Consider the following 17,896-nt stretch of genomic DNA (forward strand, 5'->3'; position numbering starts at 1 on the left):
TCAATATAAGCTCAATAGTATTGTATTATATTTTGTGTATAGGAATATACACAATAACTGTAAAGAACCATGAATGCAAGTAGTCACACCGATAGGGGCACTAGGTCTCAATCCATACAAATATACAAAGGATTTGTGTGTTTCTGGTTAGGGATTCAACAATTGGAGTCCACGTAAAGAGCCAACAAGCACAGTCCCAGGAGTGACAGTGGTCTCTTAGGAATATGGCTCCACTGGAGGTGTCTGCCAGCACCTGGGACTGTAAGCAAGTGGCCAGATGGCTGAGTGAAGAAGGCTTCGGGGAATATGTGGAGCTCCTGTGTATAACGCACCGCCTGGATGGAGCCGGCCTGCTGTCGCTGACTGAAGCAGACTTACGTGGTCCCCCGCTGTGTCTTGGCGTGCTGGGTGACATCAAGAGGCTGACCTCAGCCCTTAGGCGGCTCCAGAGGCAGAACCAGGCCCAGGTGGAGGAGCTGAGTTTCAGCACCAGAGTATCGTCAGTGGGACATGAATGCAGCCGGTGTAACAGGGCTGAGCACTTTTGTAAAGGGCCTGAGCTATGCCTGAGCAACTGCGACAGACAGGGTTATGGATCGGACAACGCGGCCTGTCACAGCTACTTTAACGGGAAGTTGTGCAGGCAGCACATGGCCGCCGATCGTCGTCTGGACCCAGAACTGTGGAAGACGGCCATCAGCTATGTCTATGTCACGTTTGTGTTCGCATTCACATCCTTTGTCACGGTTCTCGTGCACGAACGTGTCCCAGACATGAGGACGTACCCGCCACTGCCAGACATATTTCTGGACAAAGTTCCCAGAATCCCCTGGGCTTTTGCGGCCGCTGAGGCCTGTGGCCTGATCCTAGGTTACATATTTATGTTGATCCTGCTGTTTCACAAACATCGATCAATTGTGTTTCGGCGTCTGTGTTCTTTGATCGGAACGGTATTTCTTCTCCGTTGTTTCACCATGTTCGTCACTTCCCTCTCCGTACCTGGACAACATCTCGACTGTGCCAGCAAGATCTACGGCGACACATGGGGAAAGCTCCAGAGAGCGATGGCGATCTGGAGTGGGTTTGGGCTGTCCCTGACAGGGGTTCAAACCTGTGGGGACTACATGTTCAGTGGACACACCGTTGCCCTCACCATGCTGAACTTCTTTGTCACCGAGTACACTCCACGGAGCTGGGGTCTGATCCACACCATCTCCTGGGTGTTGAACCTGTTCGGGATCTTTTTCATCCTGGCAGCTCATGAGCACTACTCTATTGACGTGTCCATAGCCTTCTACATCACCACGCGTCTGTTCCTCTACTACCACACCTTGGCCAACTATCACACCGTCCAGCACAGCCGGCGAGCACGTATATGGTTCCCCATGTTCACTTTCTTTGAATGCAATGTTAACAGACCAGTGCCCAACGAGTACCATTGGCCCTTCAGTAGGCCAGCCTATTTGAAGACTCTGTTTGGATGAAAGGTCACGTTAAAAGACTCAGCAGTATAGGAATACTATATATAGGCTATAGGATTATATTATTCGAGCCAGGCAAATATTCATTCATGTTATAATTATATTATTAGGAGGATATTGTAATTAAAATATAGCTTTTTTTACACCATGGTTCATATTTGTCATCATTTCAGAGGCATCTTAATATTATGTAGCATAAAAACTGCTTATGTAATTTTCCTTGGTTAGAGACACAAGTCAGTCACACCTGCCTTTAAATTATTTTATTCGCCACTATGGTGATGTAACTGTTCAATATCAATGTCAGTTTTCTTGATTCTTTAGAGTGTAGTGAGCCACTATAGAAAATGTAGAAGGTTCACCACCCAATTTAATTTGTGTATGAAACACTGAAATGTAACATTGATGTTTTGTTTTATTTTGCATTTGTCCTCAACAATTATTTTTTTATGATTCTATTCTGCCAATTTGACGACGATGATTCATCATAGAATTTGACTTATGAATTGTATTTTGCCTTCTAGTATAAAGTAATCTTCATAATTGTTACTTTTAACATCTTAACAGTACAGAATAGGAGACAGTACGTAGACCAATATATAGCCTGAACCGAATCCAAACCATAATTTAGTGGCATTTTCCATTGATTTTTCCGTGTGAAGTGAGCGGTGCCTTCATCATCATGATGATGACAATGTCATCATACATCAGCCAATTAAATCATCACATCCTGTACTACAAACGCATTCCGTGCTCAAACACCTACAGTACACACAAAGATGTGCATAGGAGTGGCTGCGCCTGCACCGCTCAAAGGTATAGTCGTCCCAATTTAATGTCCCACATACCCTGAAGCTCACACCCTACTGTAACAAGTTGGACTGATATCACATTGGGAACATACAGGCAGACAGTGGGCAAAAGCAAGTTATGATCTTGTGCAACATGTTTAAAACGTTGAACTACCTCCAAACAGTCATGGCCTCATGCCACCCTGTGATCTTTGCCATGCCCCAAGTGGGGCCCAGACTCAGGTTGAGAAACATTGACCCAGGCATTTATCACTTCATAAACTAGAAAATTCCCAATTTTAGGAAATTGATAAAGAAAAGTGATAATGTGCTCGAGTAGCTCACAAAGTATACAGTATGATGATGTCTGGTGATGATGTATGGATCGTTACAGGGGGCGGACTAATAAATAGGCAAACCTTTTGCAGTTACTCTAAATAATAATAAAGTCGGGCAATGTAGTCTAGTCGCCCGGTTATGGCTACCACATTAACAAAGGCGATTTTCTGGTGGGGGTCATGACTTAGTTTTCACTTACTTATTATTCCATCTGTCATCTTCCCAGACACAATACAATGTACTGTTCACTTCTGAAGGACATCACATCTACAACAGTCATACTTCGTTGTACAACATGCAAGTTATGCTCCATGTGGAGCTTTCATGTCATACAACTAACCTACCACACACACAAAACAAGTGTAACATTTAGAATTAAAATATTCTGAATGAAAAGTTTAACAAGAGGTTCTTTATTATGCTACTATATAACAGCATATATTAAAAAAAAGAAAACAAAGCATTTATTTCACAGTTAAATAAAAACAGCAAAAACAAGGGACAAACGTACAGTAGCAGGCCATACACTGGACAGTAACAAAGCTTCTTGAGGTGAGGTCAAGTCTTAACAGAAAGAGGTTGTTTACAGAATCAGACATGTAGAGCTGTACGACGTGCAAGAATGTTACTTCATTCACCGAATAAAACAAACTGCCTTCATGGTCCCTCGCAATAAAAGAAATGTGCGTTTAAGACTCACAGGGCACATTCATAAAGCATTTTAACCATTTAACCCCCTTTTGACCAGAAAACAAAAACAAGTCAGTCTAAATTGTACTTAAAATATCAATTATAATGTGAAAGACCTGAGGGCCACAGTGAGGCAAAACATTTAAAATAAAAGTAGTTATATCCCAATTCTTACATTTTTGTGTAAGTGTAACCTTAAACCGATGGCAATTGGATAATCAGTGTAATTTCTACCAAGTGACCATCTTGTCAAAACAGTTACATAGAGATAAAGTTAAAGCAAAAACATACTTTGGTTAGTCTTATGGAGGTCATAGACCACCAGACCTCTTTTCCCTTGAAAGGGACATAGTTTAGAGAAGCAACTTGACAGATTAAAATAGCTCTAGTGCACTAGTGTTATATTAAGGTGCAATACCAAGTGGGCCTCAAATGATACCCAGACACACTAGAGCAATGGTTCTCAAACGTTTCCATGCCAAGGACCCCCAAATTGTTACATTTCAGGCCACGGATCCTAATTTGAAAATATTGTGCCAGGGACCCCTACATGAGAACATTGTTGTCGGCAGTTGTTAAATTCTGTACTAAATATAATCTATACTGTGTAGGGAATAGCCTAGGTAGGTAATAATCTTACACATTCTCAAAGTCTAGCCACAGAAATGGTGAAACTAAAACATAAAATTGAAAAGTAAAGCTTGTTTCTGGAGGCTTAAGAGAAGGTGAAACACCTTAACACAGATCTACAGTCATCTCCCTCTCAGCCGATAGTCAAACACCTTAACACAGATCTATAGTCATCTCCCTCTCAGCCGATAGTCAAACACCTTAACACAGATCTACAGTCATCTCCCTCTCAGCCGATAGTCAAACACCTTAACACAGATCTACAGTCATCTCCCTCTCAGCCGATAGTCAAACAACTCCAAAGCCTCAAGAGAGGAAGTTGCCATCTAAACTAATACGGTTAGGAAAGGTGAGATTCAGGCTTTGAACATTCAGTTTAAAAACATGAGGTGCGATATGAGTGGTTCTACCTAACCAGCTGAACAAGCGTGAAGTTCTTCAACATGAAGAAGGTCCAGGTAGAAAATATGAGTTGCTCCCTCAAAAACGGCTTTAAGAACCGCTGTTCTAGATTAGAAGCAGTGGTTCACAAAGTGGGGTCAGGGGTCCCAAGCTAAATGTGGTAATATAGTATCAAACCACTTGCCATTTTCAAAACAAAAAAATCATAAAAATGTTCGGATATTTTTAAAACATTTTAAAAACAAATATTGTATGGGTGTCCATAGCAAAACAGATGGAGGTCCTTGACCAAATGCATATTAATTTGGGGGTCCTTAACATGAAAACATTGAGAACCACCGTCCTAGAGGCCCAGAACAGGCCAAACGCTCAGACATATTAAACTAAGGGTTACCGTTTGCAAAAATGTTATTAAAAAAAGAAGCGACAATTTACAGTATTGCTGTGCTTGAACAGGAGCAGAAATCTTCGCCACAAAGCGACTACCTCAGGCTAACTAATAAAATTCCACAACGCAGGGGTCGTGGTCAAAGCTGTGCAGCCAATTCTAACCTCATACCAAGTGTGTGAAAATGGAAGATCTACAAGGTGACAAGGCAATGCCGTTGCAACGCTTTGTGAGATCATATTATCGGCTATTTGCGGCGAGCGACGCCACTGTACGATGAAGTATAAATCAGAATAAGAGATCGGTTGTGCTTCCTGGTTCCCAAGTACCAATTCAACTTGCAGTTTGCATTGATTTGGTTCTTTGTTCACAACGTAATAAGTTACATCTTTGTCTATTTAAATAGTCTTTGAAAAACAAAATCTAAAAACAACGGCTCCCATTTCTCCCCCCCCCCCCATAAAAACCAGTGCTCCCTCCCCTTCTACTCAGGCTCATCTGGATCAAAACGGCATTTCCAGAATCTTTCCAGGATCAATCCGGCACAGTTTTTCCCAAAAGCAGGTGCTGTTGTGGTGAACGGTGCTATGAACGGCAGGGTACCGCAGCAGCCTTGCATTGCTTGGGCGGTGGTACCATGTGGAGGGACATTTCACCGCACAAGGTCACCATTACTGGGACATGTGTTCAGGAAGCACATAGGAGATGTCGTCCCAGGGGTGGCGGTACAAACCCTGCTTCAGCCTCTTCTGGTCCAGGTAGTGACCTGCCGCAGGAAACACAAGTTAGACGGTTAGATCTTCCAGTGGCGGCAGTGGCTCAGGGGTAGAGTTGCCGCTATAGTGGCTGGATGGGAAGTTTCCAGTAGATACCAGGCTCTGTCGAAGTGTCCTTGAGCAAGACTAATTGCTCCTGATGTGCAGGTTGGTGCCTTGCATGGTTTCCTCCACCATCAGTGTATGAATGCGTGTGTGTGTGTGTATGTAATGCACATGTAAAGCGCTTTGGATAAAAGCGCTACATAAATGCACCATTTTATGACATTGACATCCATCTTTCTTTTCTTTTGCAAGAGAGGTAGTCGTGTTTATTTTTGTCTTCACTAACATCCGTCATAAATATAGATCGTCTCTAGATATTATGTAGACGATTACACCAGCAATCAAAGGGAAGATTTTGAACCTGCAGTAGATCCCATTGTTCTACATGTGTGGATATTATTCATGTAGTGTGGGAAATTAAATAACCTGTGTTCGCCAGCATCGAATACAAAGACAAATACAAAGACACCAACTAGATCGTAGATCTGCTATTTTGATGGTATATCAACTAATTATCAATATAAACAATCAAATATAATCCCCCAGGATGCATGTTGATGCGGGGGGGAGTGGGACCTTCAATTAGTTACACTCACCAATAAAGCCCATACTGCGGCCCAGGACGAAGATCCCATTCAGTGCACCGATCTCCACAAATTCATCTGCCTCATCCCTGGAAAAGAAAAACATTTTGATCATTCATCCAAACTCATGGGAGAACAAATACCCGATTTGGGGAAATATAATTATAAACTAAATACAATACTGGCCGGTGAGAATTTCCACAGCTAAAACAAATCCAATAAGATCCATCCACACCCACCCCAAAATGTAAATGTTATCCAGAGACCACAAATATCATTATTGTCCAAGCAAAGTCAACTAAACTGGGTATCTAAAATGCAAATAAGTAACATTAATTTCCCCCAATAAATGGGGATGAATTCAATGATCCATATAAATTCTAAAAGGTTTACCCAATTCTGATTACCAGGCAGCCTCTCTACACAGAGCTATGGGCGGGACATTGCAAAAATAATGGTCCAAGTCTTGTTCAGTGAAAGTGGATGGATAGTCATTTTAGTCAGTCAGTCGGTTTGGACATCGGTGCATCCTTGATTACCCAATAAATGTGAAGTCAAGTCACCACAGAGCTGAATCCAGTGTTTTTACCGTGTGAAGCCACCACATGTTCTGAGCAGGTCCACAAATGCCACGCCGATAAAACCGTCTACGTTGAGGATCAGATTAGGTTTCTGGAAAGAAACGGGGGAGAAACATTTAAAATCGGTGCTCCAAAGCCAAAATAGGGACACCAGGTTGAACTGCGTCGTTAAAATATAGAATTTGCCACTCGATTGGGAAATCAGTGCGCACAAAGTACTGATACAGAGGAAAACAATCTAACTTTTTGTATAGTTCTAACTATTGAATTAATGCGGTTGACACAAGCACCGGGTCTCAAGCACATTAAAAGACACTGATGTATTCTGGTATACATGTATTCATAACCTTAAAGTATCTTCAAGCATCCAAAGCACTAGGACAACTAATTTACAACTAGATTTACAGCAGGACATATTTAAGTGACAAGTGGTCAAACGGATATGCGCTTTATTTTCTACTCAATTACTGCACTTCCAATGTACAGAATGCTAGGTGGAAGCATTTGAACATTGTGTAAGCCTGTGTACAGAATGTTAGGTGGAAGCATTTGAACATTGTGTAAACCAACAAGCAGTCTCGAAAGATTAGGAGTCGCTGCTAAAAGACATGTGGCGTCAGAAAAGATCTCGGACGGACGGAAGGACATCCCCTCCCCCAATCCAGCCTAATTTCAGCAGAGTAACACCCAAAGCATTTTTGTCGTCGGTCCTGGAGGGAGGGGGCAGCAGGGGACAGTAGAGATACTGTACCTTGGAGGTTGTGATCTTCTCCACATCCAGAGCGTAGTCTAACATCTGGGTGGAAGGGAAATGCTGCTTCACAAAGTCCTTGAGAATCTGCACTCGCATGTCAGGGTTGTTGATCTGAAAAGACAACCCCACACATTAGCCCGGAACCGGAACCACACAGGAAACTAAACACAACTTTCCTAATCCTGTTTTAGGAGTTGTGCTGCTTTTTGGACCAAATAATCAAAGCCATCGAACTAAGCAAAAACTCGACCATGTCTTGCTGTAGTGAGAAATTATCAAATGTTCTGCCTCTTGGTTTAAAGGCTACGCAGCAGTGGAGGGTAGTTTGTGCACTTTTATTTCATTTTGCGAATATTGATCAACACTCACCGACTTGACTCTGTGACCGATGCCCATAATAAGCTTGCCGTCTTTTTTCATCTTGTTGACAAACTCCATTGGCAGCATCCCACTGTCAAACGCCTTGCTGAACTGCTTGGCTGCTGCGTCTAGAGCACCCCCAAAACGATCCCCCTGAAACAAGGACATGCTTCTATCAGAAATATGGGGAGGGGATGGGGAGAGAAGCCTCGCCCTATTGCCATCATCCACCCCCTTACTAGGCAGGGCTTTTCTTACCCCTCCCCTACTGGGTGGGGTTGTAATAATTTTTTTACATGAGTTGGACGTTGTCATAAAACAGTTATAGGGTTTTGGGGTAGAGTTAGTGTCTGACATACAGTACGTTCACCCGTGGCTTCGTGCGGTGCCACTCAAAGTGCCTACTAGGTTGGGCTTGTTGAATGCATGGGCAAACCCCTAGTATGCATGTCAGAAGCAGTTGAGGGCTGATTTCACCACCGTGCTAAATATGTTTTAGCTAGAGCATTAGGAAGAGTACATTAATTTGATTATTGTCAGTTCAGGTGGATTTGAACCCATACATTGCTGTGGTGAGCAGGTACTTTACTCCTGGCACCACACGAGTGCTTCACACTGCTCTTTAAACCACTACCACCCTACTCCAAAGAAACACATACACGTGACGTAGTGTGTGTGACTGTGTGTGTGTGTGTGTTAACACTTACGATAGTGAGCAGGCCTGAGGTGAGGCAGGATATGAGGTCCTTGCCGGCGCGGGCGCAGACGATGGTGTTGTGCGCCCCGGAGACAGCCGGCCCATGGTCGGCGGTCACCATCAGACACATCTCAATAAACTGGCAGGCGTATCGAGGCAACCTGGAAATGAACAGTTTTTACTATCATCTGTTGGCTGGGAAGAGACAGTTTACCTCAGTGGTTCTCAAAGTGGGATCTGAGGGTCCTTGAGGGTGTTCCAGGGGGTCCCCATCAACATTGATTGATAGCTGTAACTCTGAGTGTACAAATGGGTTCCGGGTCCATTTGGTTCCATTTGTACGCTCTCAATTATGGGGTCTGTGTTGTAATGCATAGATAGATAGATAGATATCTTTATTTTTGTGTCATGCACCAAAGGCGCCCAGCCCACATGGACTTACAGGACACACCATAACATTGCTTCAATATTGCATTGTGTACAATAAACAGATTTGTTTTGTTGATATTCCATTTTTTTTTCTTTTACACAAACAAAACATTCTGCCTTATTTCCCACGCCCTGCATAAAAAGTCTGCCAAAGCAAAAATACCTTTCCTAAAACAAAATTCCAGTTTTTCATAGTCCTCCAACCAGAAAAAGTCAGCACAGATGGTTGTCATTTTACAAAATAATATATGTCTTAATTCTTCATATAATGGGCAGTAAAACAAAAAATGAATTTCATTTTCAATTTATTTTAAATCACACACTAGACAGACTCTGTCCTCAGGAGTACCAATGAATCTACCCGTTTCTAAAGGTCCCAGAATGCACAAAAAGATCCCTGACTTTTGGATATATTTTGTGTAACATAAGGATCAGGGCCATAATTATTTTTAATAAGACGATATGTTCTTAGTTTTGGTTTGTACCATAATTCAACGGCCCAACTCTCCTTATACCCAAGGAACATACAGTTCTGTATTTCATGAATATTACAGCGTAGTCTATTTAAATAAATAAATGATGAGTTATTCTTAAAGAATAAAGACTTTACTTAATTTGCCCAGGGGTAACCATTAGAAATGTCCCAGTTAAAAATCTTTTTGGTCAGTCTGTCATCGGACATATTAACAAGTCTATTCCAAAGTCTCAACATCTCACCTTTGTGTCTGATATTTGCGGGCATCCATCCCATATCGCCGCTAATAGCCAAGATAGGCGTGAGCTTATGAACTCCAAGAAATGACCGTATGGCTCTATTTTGAATTGTGTTACAACTTTCATTGTTCGGAAAACCCCATACACCGGAGGCATAATCCGAAACAGGGCATACACAAGACTGATATAATTGTGTATATGTATAATATCCTAAATCCTTACAGGCTTTGACCTTATTCAGTACTGAGCCCAGGGCTCTACCAGCTGAATCAGAAAGAACCTGAGTGCCTTCCTTGAAGTTCATATGCTCATCTAAAGTGAGGCCAAGATATTTGTATGTCTTTGTGTATGTTAATAGTTAATACAGTCCTCCCACACATAAATGTAAATGGACTCCTTTCTACAGATGGTTTCCTAAAGTGAACAATTTGTGTTTTGTCAATGTTTACCACCAGCCTCCACCTCAAACACCAATCAGCAACAATATTGAGCATATTTTGCAGCTCCTTTTCACAATTGGCAAGTAAAACTATATCGTCTGCATACAAAAGTATGCCTACAATCATATCCGCTACTTCCACCCCCAATTTAGAGTTTCTAATCTCAATTGCAAGATCATTAACGTACATGGAGAACAACGTTGGTGACAAGACATATCCTTGTTTCACACCAAAGTGTGTAGGAAACCATCCTGTTCTGAAGTCATTTACCTGAACACAAGCAATGGGGGCCCGATACAGGGCCTTAATGGCGGCATAGAACTTCCCATTTACCCCTGATGTTAATAATCTGTATTCAAGGAGCTCCCTATTTACCCAGTCAAAGGCTTTTTGAAAATCAATGAAACATGCATATGTAGATTTCTTTTCTTGAAGTCTCGCTCTAACAATGGTAGTGACTGAGTAAATATGGTCAATACAAGATCTTACTTTACGGAAACCGTTCTGTTCGTCAACAAGAAATCCTGACCGTTCAAAATGATCTGTAAGTCTATTATTTAGGAGTGACGAGTATAATTTGTATACATTACTAATTAGACTTATGCCTCGATAGCTAAGTGGAAGTTTAGGGTAATTTTTTGAGTGGAATAGGCTTTATGATAGTTTTGTACCACTGCTAAGGAACAATACCACTATCGAAACAGCATACCAAAAAGGGTCCTTGAAATATATTTTAAAAAAAAGGTTTGCGAACCAATGGTCTAAGTCATTTCTCACTGAGAAAAAGAAGAAACTACAAAGACATGTTACTGCTGCTGCTGTACAGTTCGGACTATTTGAATCCTGAAGGTGAATACAACAGTAGGCTTGATTTAGCTAAACTTGCACGTTCAAGTTTCAGACTTGACCACATGAACCATAGTGTCCCAATTGTGGGGAGAACATTTGCCCAAAAATAGCCGATTGAAAACATTTCGTGTACCGGTACATACAATTATAGGCATTTGTATTATCTCTTCTATACTATTCTTCCAAGTGTCTGGTTACTTCCAGGTGTCCGGCTAAGTGCTTTTTAAAAACAGCCCTATATCACACAGAGCTCAATAAAGTTGCCTATATCTTTCTTGTACCCTATTGAAGACGTTTATCTCAAACTATGTAGGTAGCTTGTGTGACTACCTGTTCCGTATCAATATGTCACTAAACCTACAAGTTCCCTAAAGGTCGTTAAAGATCAATGACTGCCGACACCACAGAACCATTTTAGAATGTTGCAGTCGATAATTGAAGTGGCATGATCTAGCGCGTCTGTGACTGTCTTCAATGATTCAAAGTAATCAGTTTCATCCCATCACAAATAAATAATGTAAACTGGCCTGTTCATAGTCCATGTTCATGTCCATAGAGTTTATGACTAACTGTTTCACTTCCATTCCCAACAGTGACTCATTTCTAGAGTTTATGACTAACCGTTTCATGATACCGACATTCTTGTACACACCTGCGCTGGAACCAGAGCAGACCCAGAACTCCTCCGAGGCCCATCTCCTCCTTGAAGACCTCAGTGATGGGCATGCCGGCATAGATAAGCTCCTGGCCTCGCTCGTCACAGATGCTGGTCATGAAGGACGCTGGCTTGCGGATCAGACCCAGTTCCTGGGGAACATGGACAACAAGCCAATATTAATAACACTTACTTTATGCCCATGTTTATACTGCTCCAACAATAAATAAAAAATAATATGAGTAGTTTATATTTCAAAAGTAGCAGCCATAGGTTAATTGGTAGAGAGGTAGTGATGTGGTAATTAGAAGGTCACAGTTCGTACCCCGGTCAGCACATCTATTCCTAAGTGTCACTTAGCAAGAGACTTCTCATAAACCCTTTCATGTCATACTGAAGAGGTGGAGAGACTTACATTTCAAGGACCTCCCCAACTATGACGGTATAAAAATGTAGTTACAATAGTACTGTATATGTCTTACCCTGGCCCAGGAGTAGTCCATTGGAACTGTTGGGGGAGGTACCTCCTGAGCTGGAACAATAGTACCATTGGCCACCAGCTCGTCATACACCGTCCTGTTAAACCACACATGTACAGTGTCAATGACATGCCCCCCTCAAGTAAGTAGGTCGTCATTATCGGGCAGAAACCTTGCATTTCTTTTTTTTCCTCCATAAATTAACACCCCATTTCATTTTTCAATAATATTGTTTTTCAATACCATTGAAAAGCAGAGGATCTACAAGCTCATAATGCATCACGGTATGTTGTGAGCGGAACTGCATTGTGAGCTTGTAGATCAGCTCTATGCTACAGTATATATGGCATGCCCAAAAGACGGACACCAGGTTGAAGGTGGCAAAGTCTGTCTGCATGTTTTTAAAATGTTTAACCAATGAAAAGTCTGGTTCTATTAATATTTAACAGGAGCTTGTGACTAAATAATAACTACACTGATAAGACACAAGTAACGTTTTGGGCATACAATGTTTCTATCCGACAGGGAAGATATGTACAGTAAATATATCCATAATCATGTGATGTGACTGTGTGTCAAACGTCTCACTTGATGACGTCGCCCAGCTCGTCAAAACTCTTTGGTACATAGGCCCCGGCATCCCTCAGGGCTTGGTTCTTCGCCACTGCCGTTTCAGAGGCCTGGTTTGCACAGGCACCTGCGTGGCCGAACTGGACCTGCAGATGGCGCCATCGTTCCACATTTGACAAGGTTAGGTTCTGTAATTGTAATCTTACGCCCATGTTTTGAACACTAAAATGTACCCTTTCACGTTGGACATTTCCACAGGTAAACAGTTTACGGTAATTAATTACATTGAGGGTGCATTTCATGTAGGCGTTTATGTGTGCCATCGTGAAGTTACCTCTACAGGAGATATCCACTGGCACAAAAGTCACACCCTCAATTCACATTCACCCGTAGCTGTGTGTATCCGTCAAAATGGCCTTTGGGGTTTGAAGCAACCCTTTTCACAGACACCCCACCCCCCTCCTCACGCCTTCCCTCCCTGCAACCCCATCCCCCTCCTCACACCTTCACTCCCTGCAACATACCTCTGAAGTGAACATGGTGGCGCAGGTTCCTATGCACCAGCAGACCACAGGTTTGGTGATCGTGCCATCTTTGATGCCCTGGCAAATCTTGTACTCCTCCATGCCGCCAATCTGAATGCCGACACGATGACAGAGTCAGACACCTCAAAACAAAGAACATCCTCTCACATGGCGTGGTCAATTGAATGCACAGGTGACTTAAGGATGTAACGTCATCCCTACCTCTCCCAGCATGATGATCATCTTCACTCCCGGAGTGTCCTGGTAGCGAATGACGTGGTCCATGAAGGTGGAGCCCGGATACCTGCAGAGTCCAAACAACAGACGGGCTTAGAGAGGAATCACAACATCTGCTAATAGTCGCCGTCTGGCAGAAACCATTATGTTCACATGCAGGGGTCATCGCCCATCGTGTTGGCTTGTGGACATTTGTCGTCAACATATAGTTTTTGCCACGAACATACAAAATGAGTAGACAATAAAAGTACCAGAAACACATAAATAGATAGCCCTGAACAACAGGTCTGTAACTCTGAGAGCGTTCAAATGGATCCAAACCATTTGAACCATGGTTCCATTTGAACACTCGGAGTTACATTTGAGAACCACTAGTACTAGTTGGACTCCTAATGTGCCATAGTGTCATAATAAATAATTACCATACATATTTTGAAGAAAACCTGGAGATTCACATACAGTAATTTGGTCAAAATAAGATCATCATAAGGGTGTGTAAAACACAAAATCAAAAGTTTGCCACGGACATGACCAAGTCTTTGCCATGGACACATTTTGTCAGTGTACGGACATATTGGTGACCCCCGTTCAAGTGGCTCAGATCCATACCTATCGCCTCCGATGGCCACTCCTTCGTAGACGCCGTCGGTGGTGCGCGAGATGATGTTGTTGAGCTCGTTGGACATGCCTCCAGAGCGGGACACGTAGGCCACGCTGCCGGGCCGGTACAGCTTGGACGCCAGGATGTTGTCCAGCATGCCGCCCGTGTTGCCGATCTTAAAGCAGCCGGGTTTGATGCCTCCCACCTGGCGGACACGCAGTGGTGGAAAAGGTACTCGCATGTTTTTACTCAAGTAAACATATCAATACTGCAATGATAAGAGTACCATTTATTTATGCAATTTCTTTTTTATATCAACAAAATGATTAACCACTTGCACAATGTCGAGAAAACAAATGGTTAAAATGGCCGATCCACAAGCTCGCACCGCTGCAACGTATTGTGAGCTTGCAGATAAACTCTTTTTTTGAAGGTTTTGAAGGTTTTTGACAAGAATGGCATGCCTAAAATAGACACCTCTGTGCTATGAAGTGTGTGTGTGTGTGTGTGTGGTGTTATACTGTAGGATATAAAGCAGTTTACCGTGGCAGGCCCGATGATGGTGACGCCCTTCTGATCAGCCAACTTGATCATCTTCCTGGTCTGGGCTTCGGGAATTCCCTCAGCGATGATGGCGATGGTGTGGATCTGAACACACAGATAAGACAGTAAGACGATGAGGGACTAGTAGAGCTGATTGCCAGAACTTTACATTGGGCAGGTAAATCTACTTGTGGGTTGGGTCCAAATGGGTCCAAGTTTTTAATGTTAGATCCGGTGAAAAGTGAAAAGCTATATATTTTCAGCCTGTTCAGTAGGAATTGTTAAGGAACAGAATCCTTAAAATGCACTTGTTAGGTACATGGTATACATAAAAGAAATGATTTAAAAAAAGTACACTGGAAAGCTCCAATACAATAAAAACATAAACATAATATGCATATGTACCTGTGGGTACTGCATGGTTTCCATGGTGCTGTCAAAGGCAGAGCGCAACGAGGCAAAGCTAATAACCACGTCCACCTCGGGGTGCTTCTTCATGGCGTCGGCCATGCACTTGTAGACCGGGACCAGGATTTCCTTGTGGCCCCAGTAGAACTTCTGCTTATGGTCCCCGCTAAAGGAGACACATAGGGAAGAGGTTTGCTGACAACCAAAAGGGCAAATGGAAAATATTTTTTTCCCCCGCCCTCTTGTCTGCTTAGTCGAGGACTCGTTGGTTGGAACCTACGTGAACGGGTACACCATCGCGGCCACCGAGGGTTCGTCACGGGAGCACACGTAGTCGAAGTCCATCATGCCCTGCACAGCACGCGTCTGCATGCCCCACACGATGGACTTGGTGTTTCTGCTGAAGAGCGTGGTGGCTTTGGCTGTGGGTGAGGTGGTACGACACAGTTCGGCAGATGAGGAAGGAGGAGAAAGCAAAAACGAGAGGAACGGCTTAGTGTCGCAGCAGGAATAAAGGCGGTGACAAGCAGGAGGTGGAGGGATTACACAGGATTCACATGGTAGACACACAGGGCACCATTAAAGCAACAACACTGAGGAAGAGGTGGGTCCCCACACTGTTAAACAAATGGAAATCGCACTGGCAGTGGATGGACAGAGCAAGTGACATGTTGACTTCAAACGTAAAAATTTGTATATTACAATGTGCTTTCTGAGTAACTCATTTATTTGGATAACGAAGGTAGTTTTTCCCTTGGCATTCACTTGCATAGGGATTTTAATCTAAATTACTCCCAGCCCTGTGCTCCTAAAGATCAGATCTGTGTTCTCAATACCAGAAGCCAATGTCAAAGCTGCCACATAAACTATGGGAAAACTGTCTATGGGAAGACAGTTTTCTGAAAAACCCCAGTGGTTCTCAAACTATGTAATGTCAAGGACCCCTAGAATTATATGTAATTGGCTGCCGACCCCCATCTGAAAATATGTTGTCCCAGGGACCACCCTGATGCAAAGATTTGAACGCTCTGAAAGAATATATATTCAAAAATTCGGGCTATATTTTCACGATTCTTCAAAAATAGCACTCTGTGCCACGCTGAGCTTGTAGTTCTGCAATTTTTCAATAGCTAAAGTATAACATAATGCTTCAAACACCAAAAGGGGTTCCCGCCAAAAATGGGTTAAAGAGTTTAAAAGATTAAACAGTTATCTACATTCCAAAGCAGTACGTTGCAGGCATCACACCAAGCAGAATGATAAAGAACAGTGATTGTACAAACATGTCCTTTAATTAAGCAGCATTAGAACCACCCAAGTGGCTGGAAGATTGCAATTCTTTGACACACACGTCACACAAATCAGCGAATGTCTTGGGAGATGAAAGCACTGCATAGCGTTTGATCGTACAGTGAAAATCTCTCTGTCCCAGGCATGTGTTTTTTTCCCCCACCAGAGCTCTGTGCAGGTGAGTCACATCAAAGCAGCAGACACAAACAAAGGGAGAGGGGAGCAGAGCAGGTCCATCACACCCTTCCCTACCTCCACTGTGGCCTGCCGACGTTTGTGCTTCTGCGACCCCGCAGGATGGAAACACAAACATGACAAAAGAATAGTCAAACACAAAAGCAAAATAAATACAAAAAAATTAAGACTTTAATGTATTCATTGATCTGTGTGCAATCTAATAGTCTGCCATCAATACGCAAGTTCACTGGAAGCAAATAAAAATGCATTAAGCAACCGTATATGCATAAGCGCTTATCAGTGCAATATGGAATATGAATTCCACAACAATGGCAAAAGCAACGACAGCATTCTTAACTCCATGTCTAGCGGACTAACCAAAGCAGTAGTAACATCATCCGTTATCTACATTAGATATACTTTTAGATAGAGCATTGAATTCAGGCCTAAGGTGTACTGAGATCGTGATAATTTATGAAATATTTTATACACACACACAGCATGTCATGAAACCATCAGAGCAATCCTCAATTCATTGACAACCGAAAAATTATCGTTAGCAACCTTCATGTCACAGTTTAAACAGATGAGCCTGACCACAAAGGAATCAAGGGCATGGCACCTCTGTACCTTCACTAGATGACCCATCAGCTCATCAGCTTCCCTATGACATCCTGGCCAACGCTGCACACATCCTAGTCTCTTCTCTTCCCTATGACACCCTCCTGGCTCAGTCAGCACTGCAGATTCACTCCCCATTTTCCACTGCAAAAAAGCCCCCTCACCTTTTCAGCCTCCACCTCATCCCCTAGCACTACTCACTCCTTGTATGCATCTTGTTACTTATTCACTTGTGTTATTTAGATGGCAACGGTATGCCTAACAATGTCATTTAGATAGCATGTCGCTTAAACCATGGTCCCCAAACGTTTTTGGCCGTGCACCCCCTGTTACCTCCTGACCGCAGCTGCTCTATACATCTCCTTACAACAGTGTTTTACTGGAATTTGTGTATGTATATACGTGTAAAACAACACCATAAATCCGCCATCACCCTTTTCATGTCACGCACCCCCTAGAGGGCGTTCACGCACCACAAGGGGTGGACGCACCACAGTTTGGGAACCACTGGCTTAGACAGATGCTTGGTTTGATGTTTACCTAGTAGCTTTGAAGCACCACATTTGTTTCTTTGCAGTCTACTTAATACTTATGCAACCATTTACCATTCTGTTATTTGACTGGGCTTCATGCCATTTCATCTGTTGACTGGGCTCCATGCCATTTACTCTGTCTGATCTTGTAGAGTAATGTAGTTGCTCTGGACAAGAGCATCCTAATAAAATAAAATGTAATCATACAAACCATAATGCGACAAACAGCTACAGTTGACAACCATGTCACGTCTCTGATATTAAACAGCTACAGTTGACAACCATGTCACGTCTCTGATATTAAAAGG

General features: G+C 42.8%; 2 protein-coding genes across 5 annotated transcripts in view; one reads left to right on the forward strand and one right to left on the reverse strand.

The window, feature by feature from the left end:
• Nucleotides 1-224: 224 nt before the first annotated feature.
• LOC308333600 (sphingomyelin synthase-related protein 1-like) lies at nucleotides 225-1,484 on the forward strand (the record flags this gene model as incomplete). The annotated part of the gene is made up of 1 exon (XM_080790059.1): nucleotides 225-1,484. The coding sequence occupies one exon, from the start codon at nucleotides 225-227 to the stop codon at nucleotides 1,482-1,484; it is 1,260 nt and encodes a 419-aa protein (XP_080646185.1).
• Nucleotides 1,485-3,003: 1,519 nt separating this feature from the next.
• Nucleotides 3,004-17,896, reverse strand: part of LOC308332769 (ATP-citrate synthase) — a 32,849-nt gene continuing 17,956 nt past the window's right edge. For 2 of the 4 annotated variants that reach the window (XM_080788845.1, XM_080788843.1), the window contains 17 exons: nucleotides 16,510-16,539; nucleotides 15,248-15,389; nucleotides 14,965-15,133; nucleotides 14,560-14,664; nucleotides 14,025-14,221; nucleotides 13,401-13,482; nucleotides 13,179-13,289; nucleotides 12,673-12,800; nucleotides 12,088-12,181; nucleotides 11,603-11,757; nucleotides 8,529-8,679; nucleotides 7,831-7,974; nucleotides 7,459-7,572; nucleotides 6,716-6,798; nucleotides 6,139-6,215; nucleotides 4,180-5,487; nucleotides 3,004-4,035 (listed from right to left, as the gene is read on the reverse strand). In XM_080788845.1, coding sequence (XP_080644971.1) covers nucleotides 5,393-5,487; nucleotides 6,139-6,215; nucleotides 6,716-6,798; nucleotides 7,459-7,572; nucleotides 7,831-7,974; nucleotides 8,529-8,679; nucleotides 11,603-11,757; nucleotides 12,088-12,181; nucleotides 12,673-12,800; nucleotides 13,179-13,289; nucleotides 13,401-13,482; nucleotides 14,025-14,221; nucleotides 14,560-14,664; nucleotides 14,965-15,133; nucleotides 15,248-15,389; nucleotides 16,510-16,539 — 1,877 coding nt within the window. In that variant the 3' untranslated portion in view covers nucleotides 3,004-4,035; nucleotides 4,180-5,392. The remainder of the gene's footprint in view (nucleotides 4,036-4,179; nucleotides 5,488-6,138; nucleotides 6,216-6,715; nucleotides 6,799-7,458; nucleotides 7,573-7,830; nucleotides 7,975-8,528; nucleotides 8,680-11,602; nucleotides 11,758-12,087; nucleotides 12,182-12,672; nucleotides 12,801-13,178; nucleotides 13,290-13,400; nucleotides 13,483-14,024; nucleotides 14,222-14,559; nucleotides 14,665-14,964; nucleotides 15,134-15,247; nucleotides 15,390-16,509; nucleotides 16,540-17,896) is intronic. The other 2 variants (XM_080788846.1, XM_080788844.1) reach the window with 1 other exon arrangement.

The sequence above is a fragment of the Protomyctophum bolini genome (genome assembly GCF_963924005.1).
Source record: "Protomyctophum bolini genome assembly, chromosome: 18".
In the NCBI taxonomy this organism is placed as follows: domain Eukaryota; kingdom Metazoa; phylum Chordata; class Actinopteri; order Myctophiformes; family Myctophidae; genus Protomyctophum; species Protomyctophum bolini.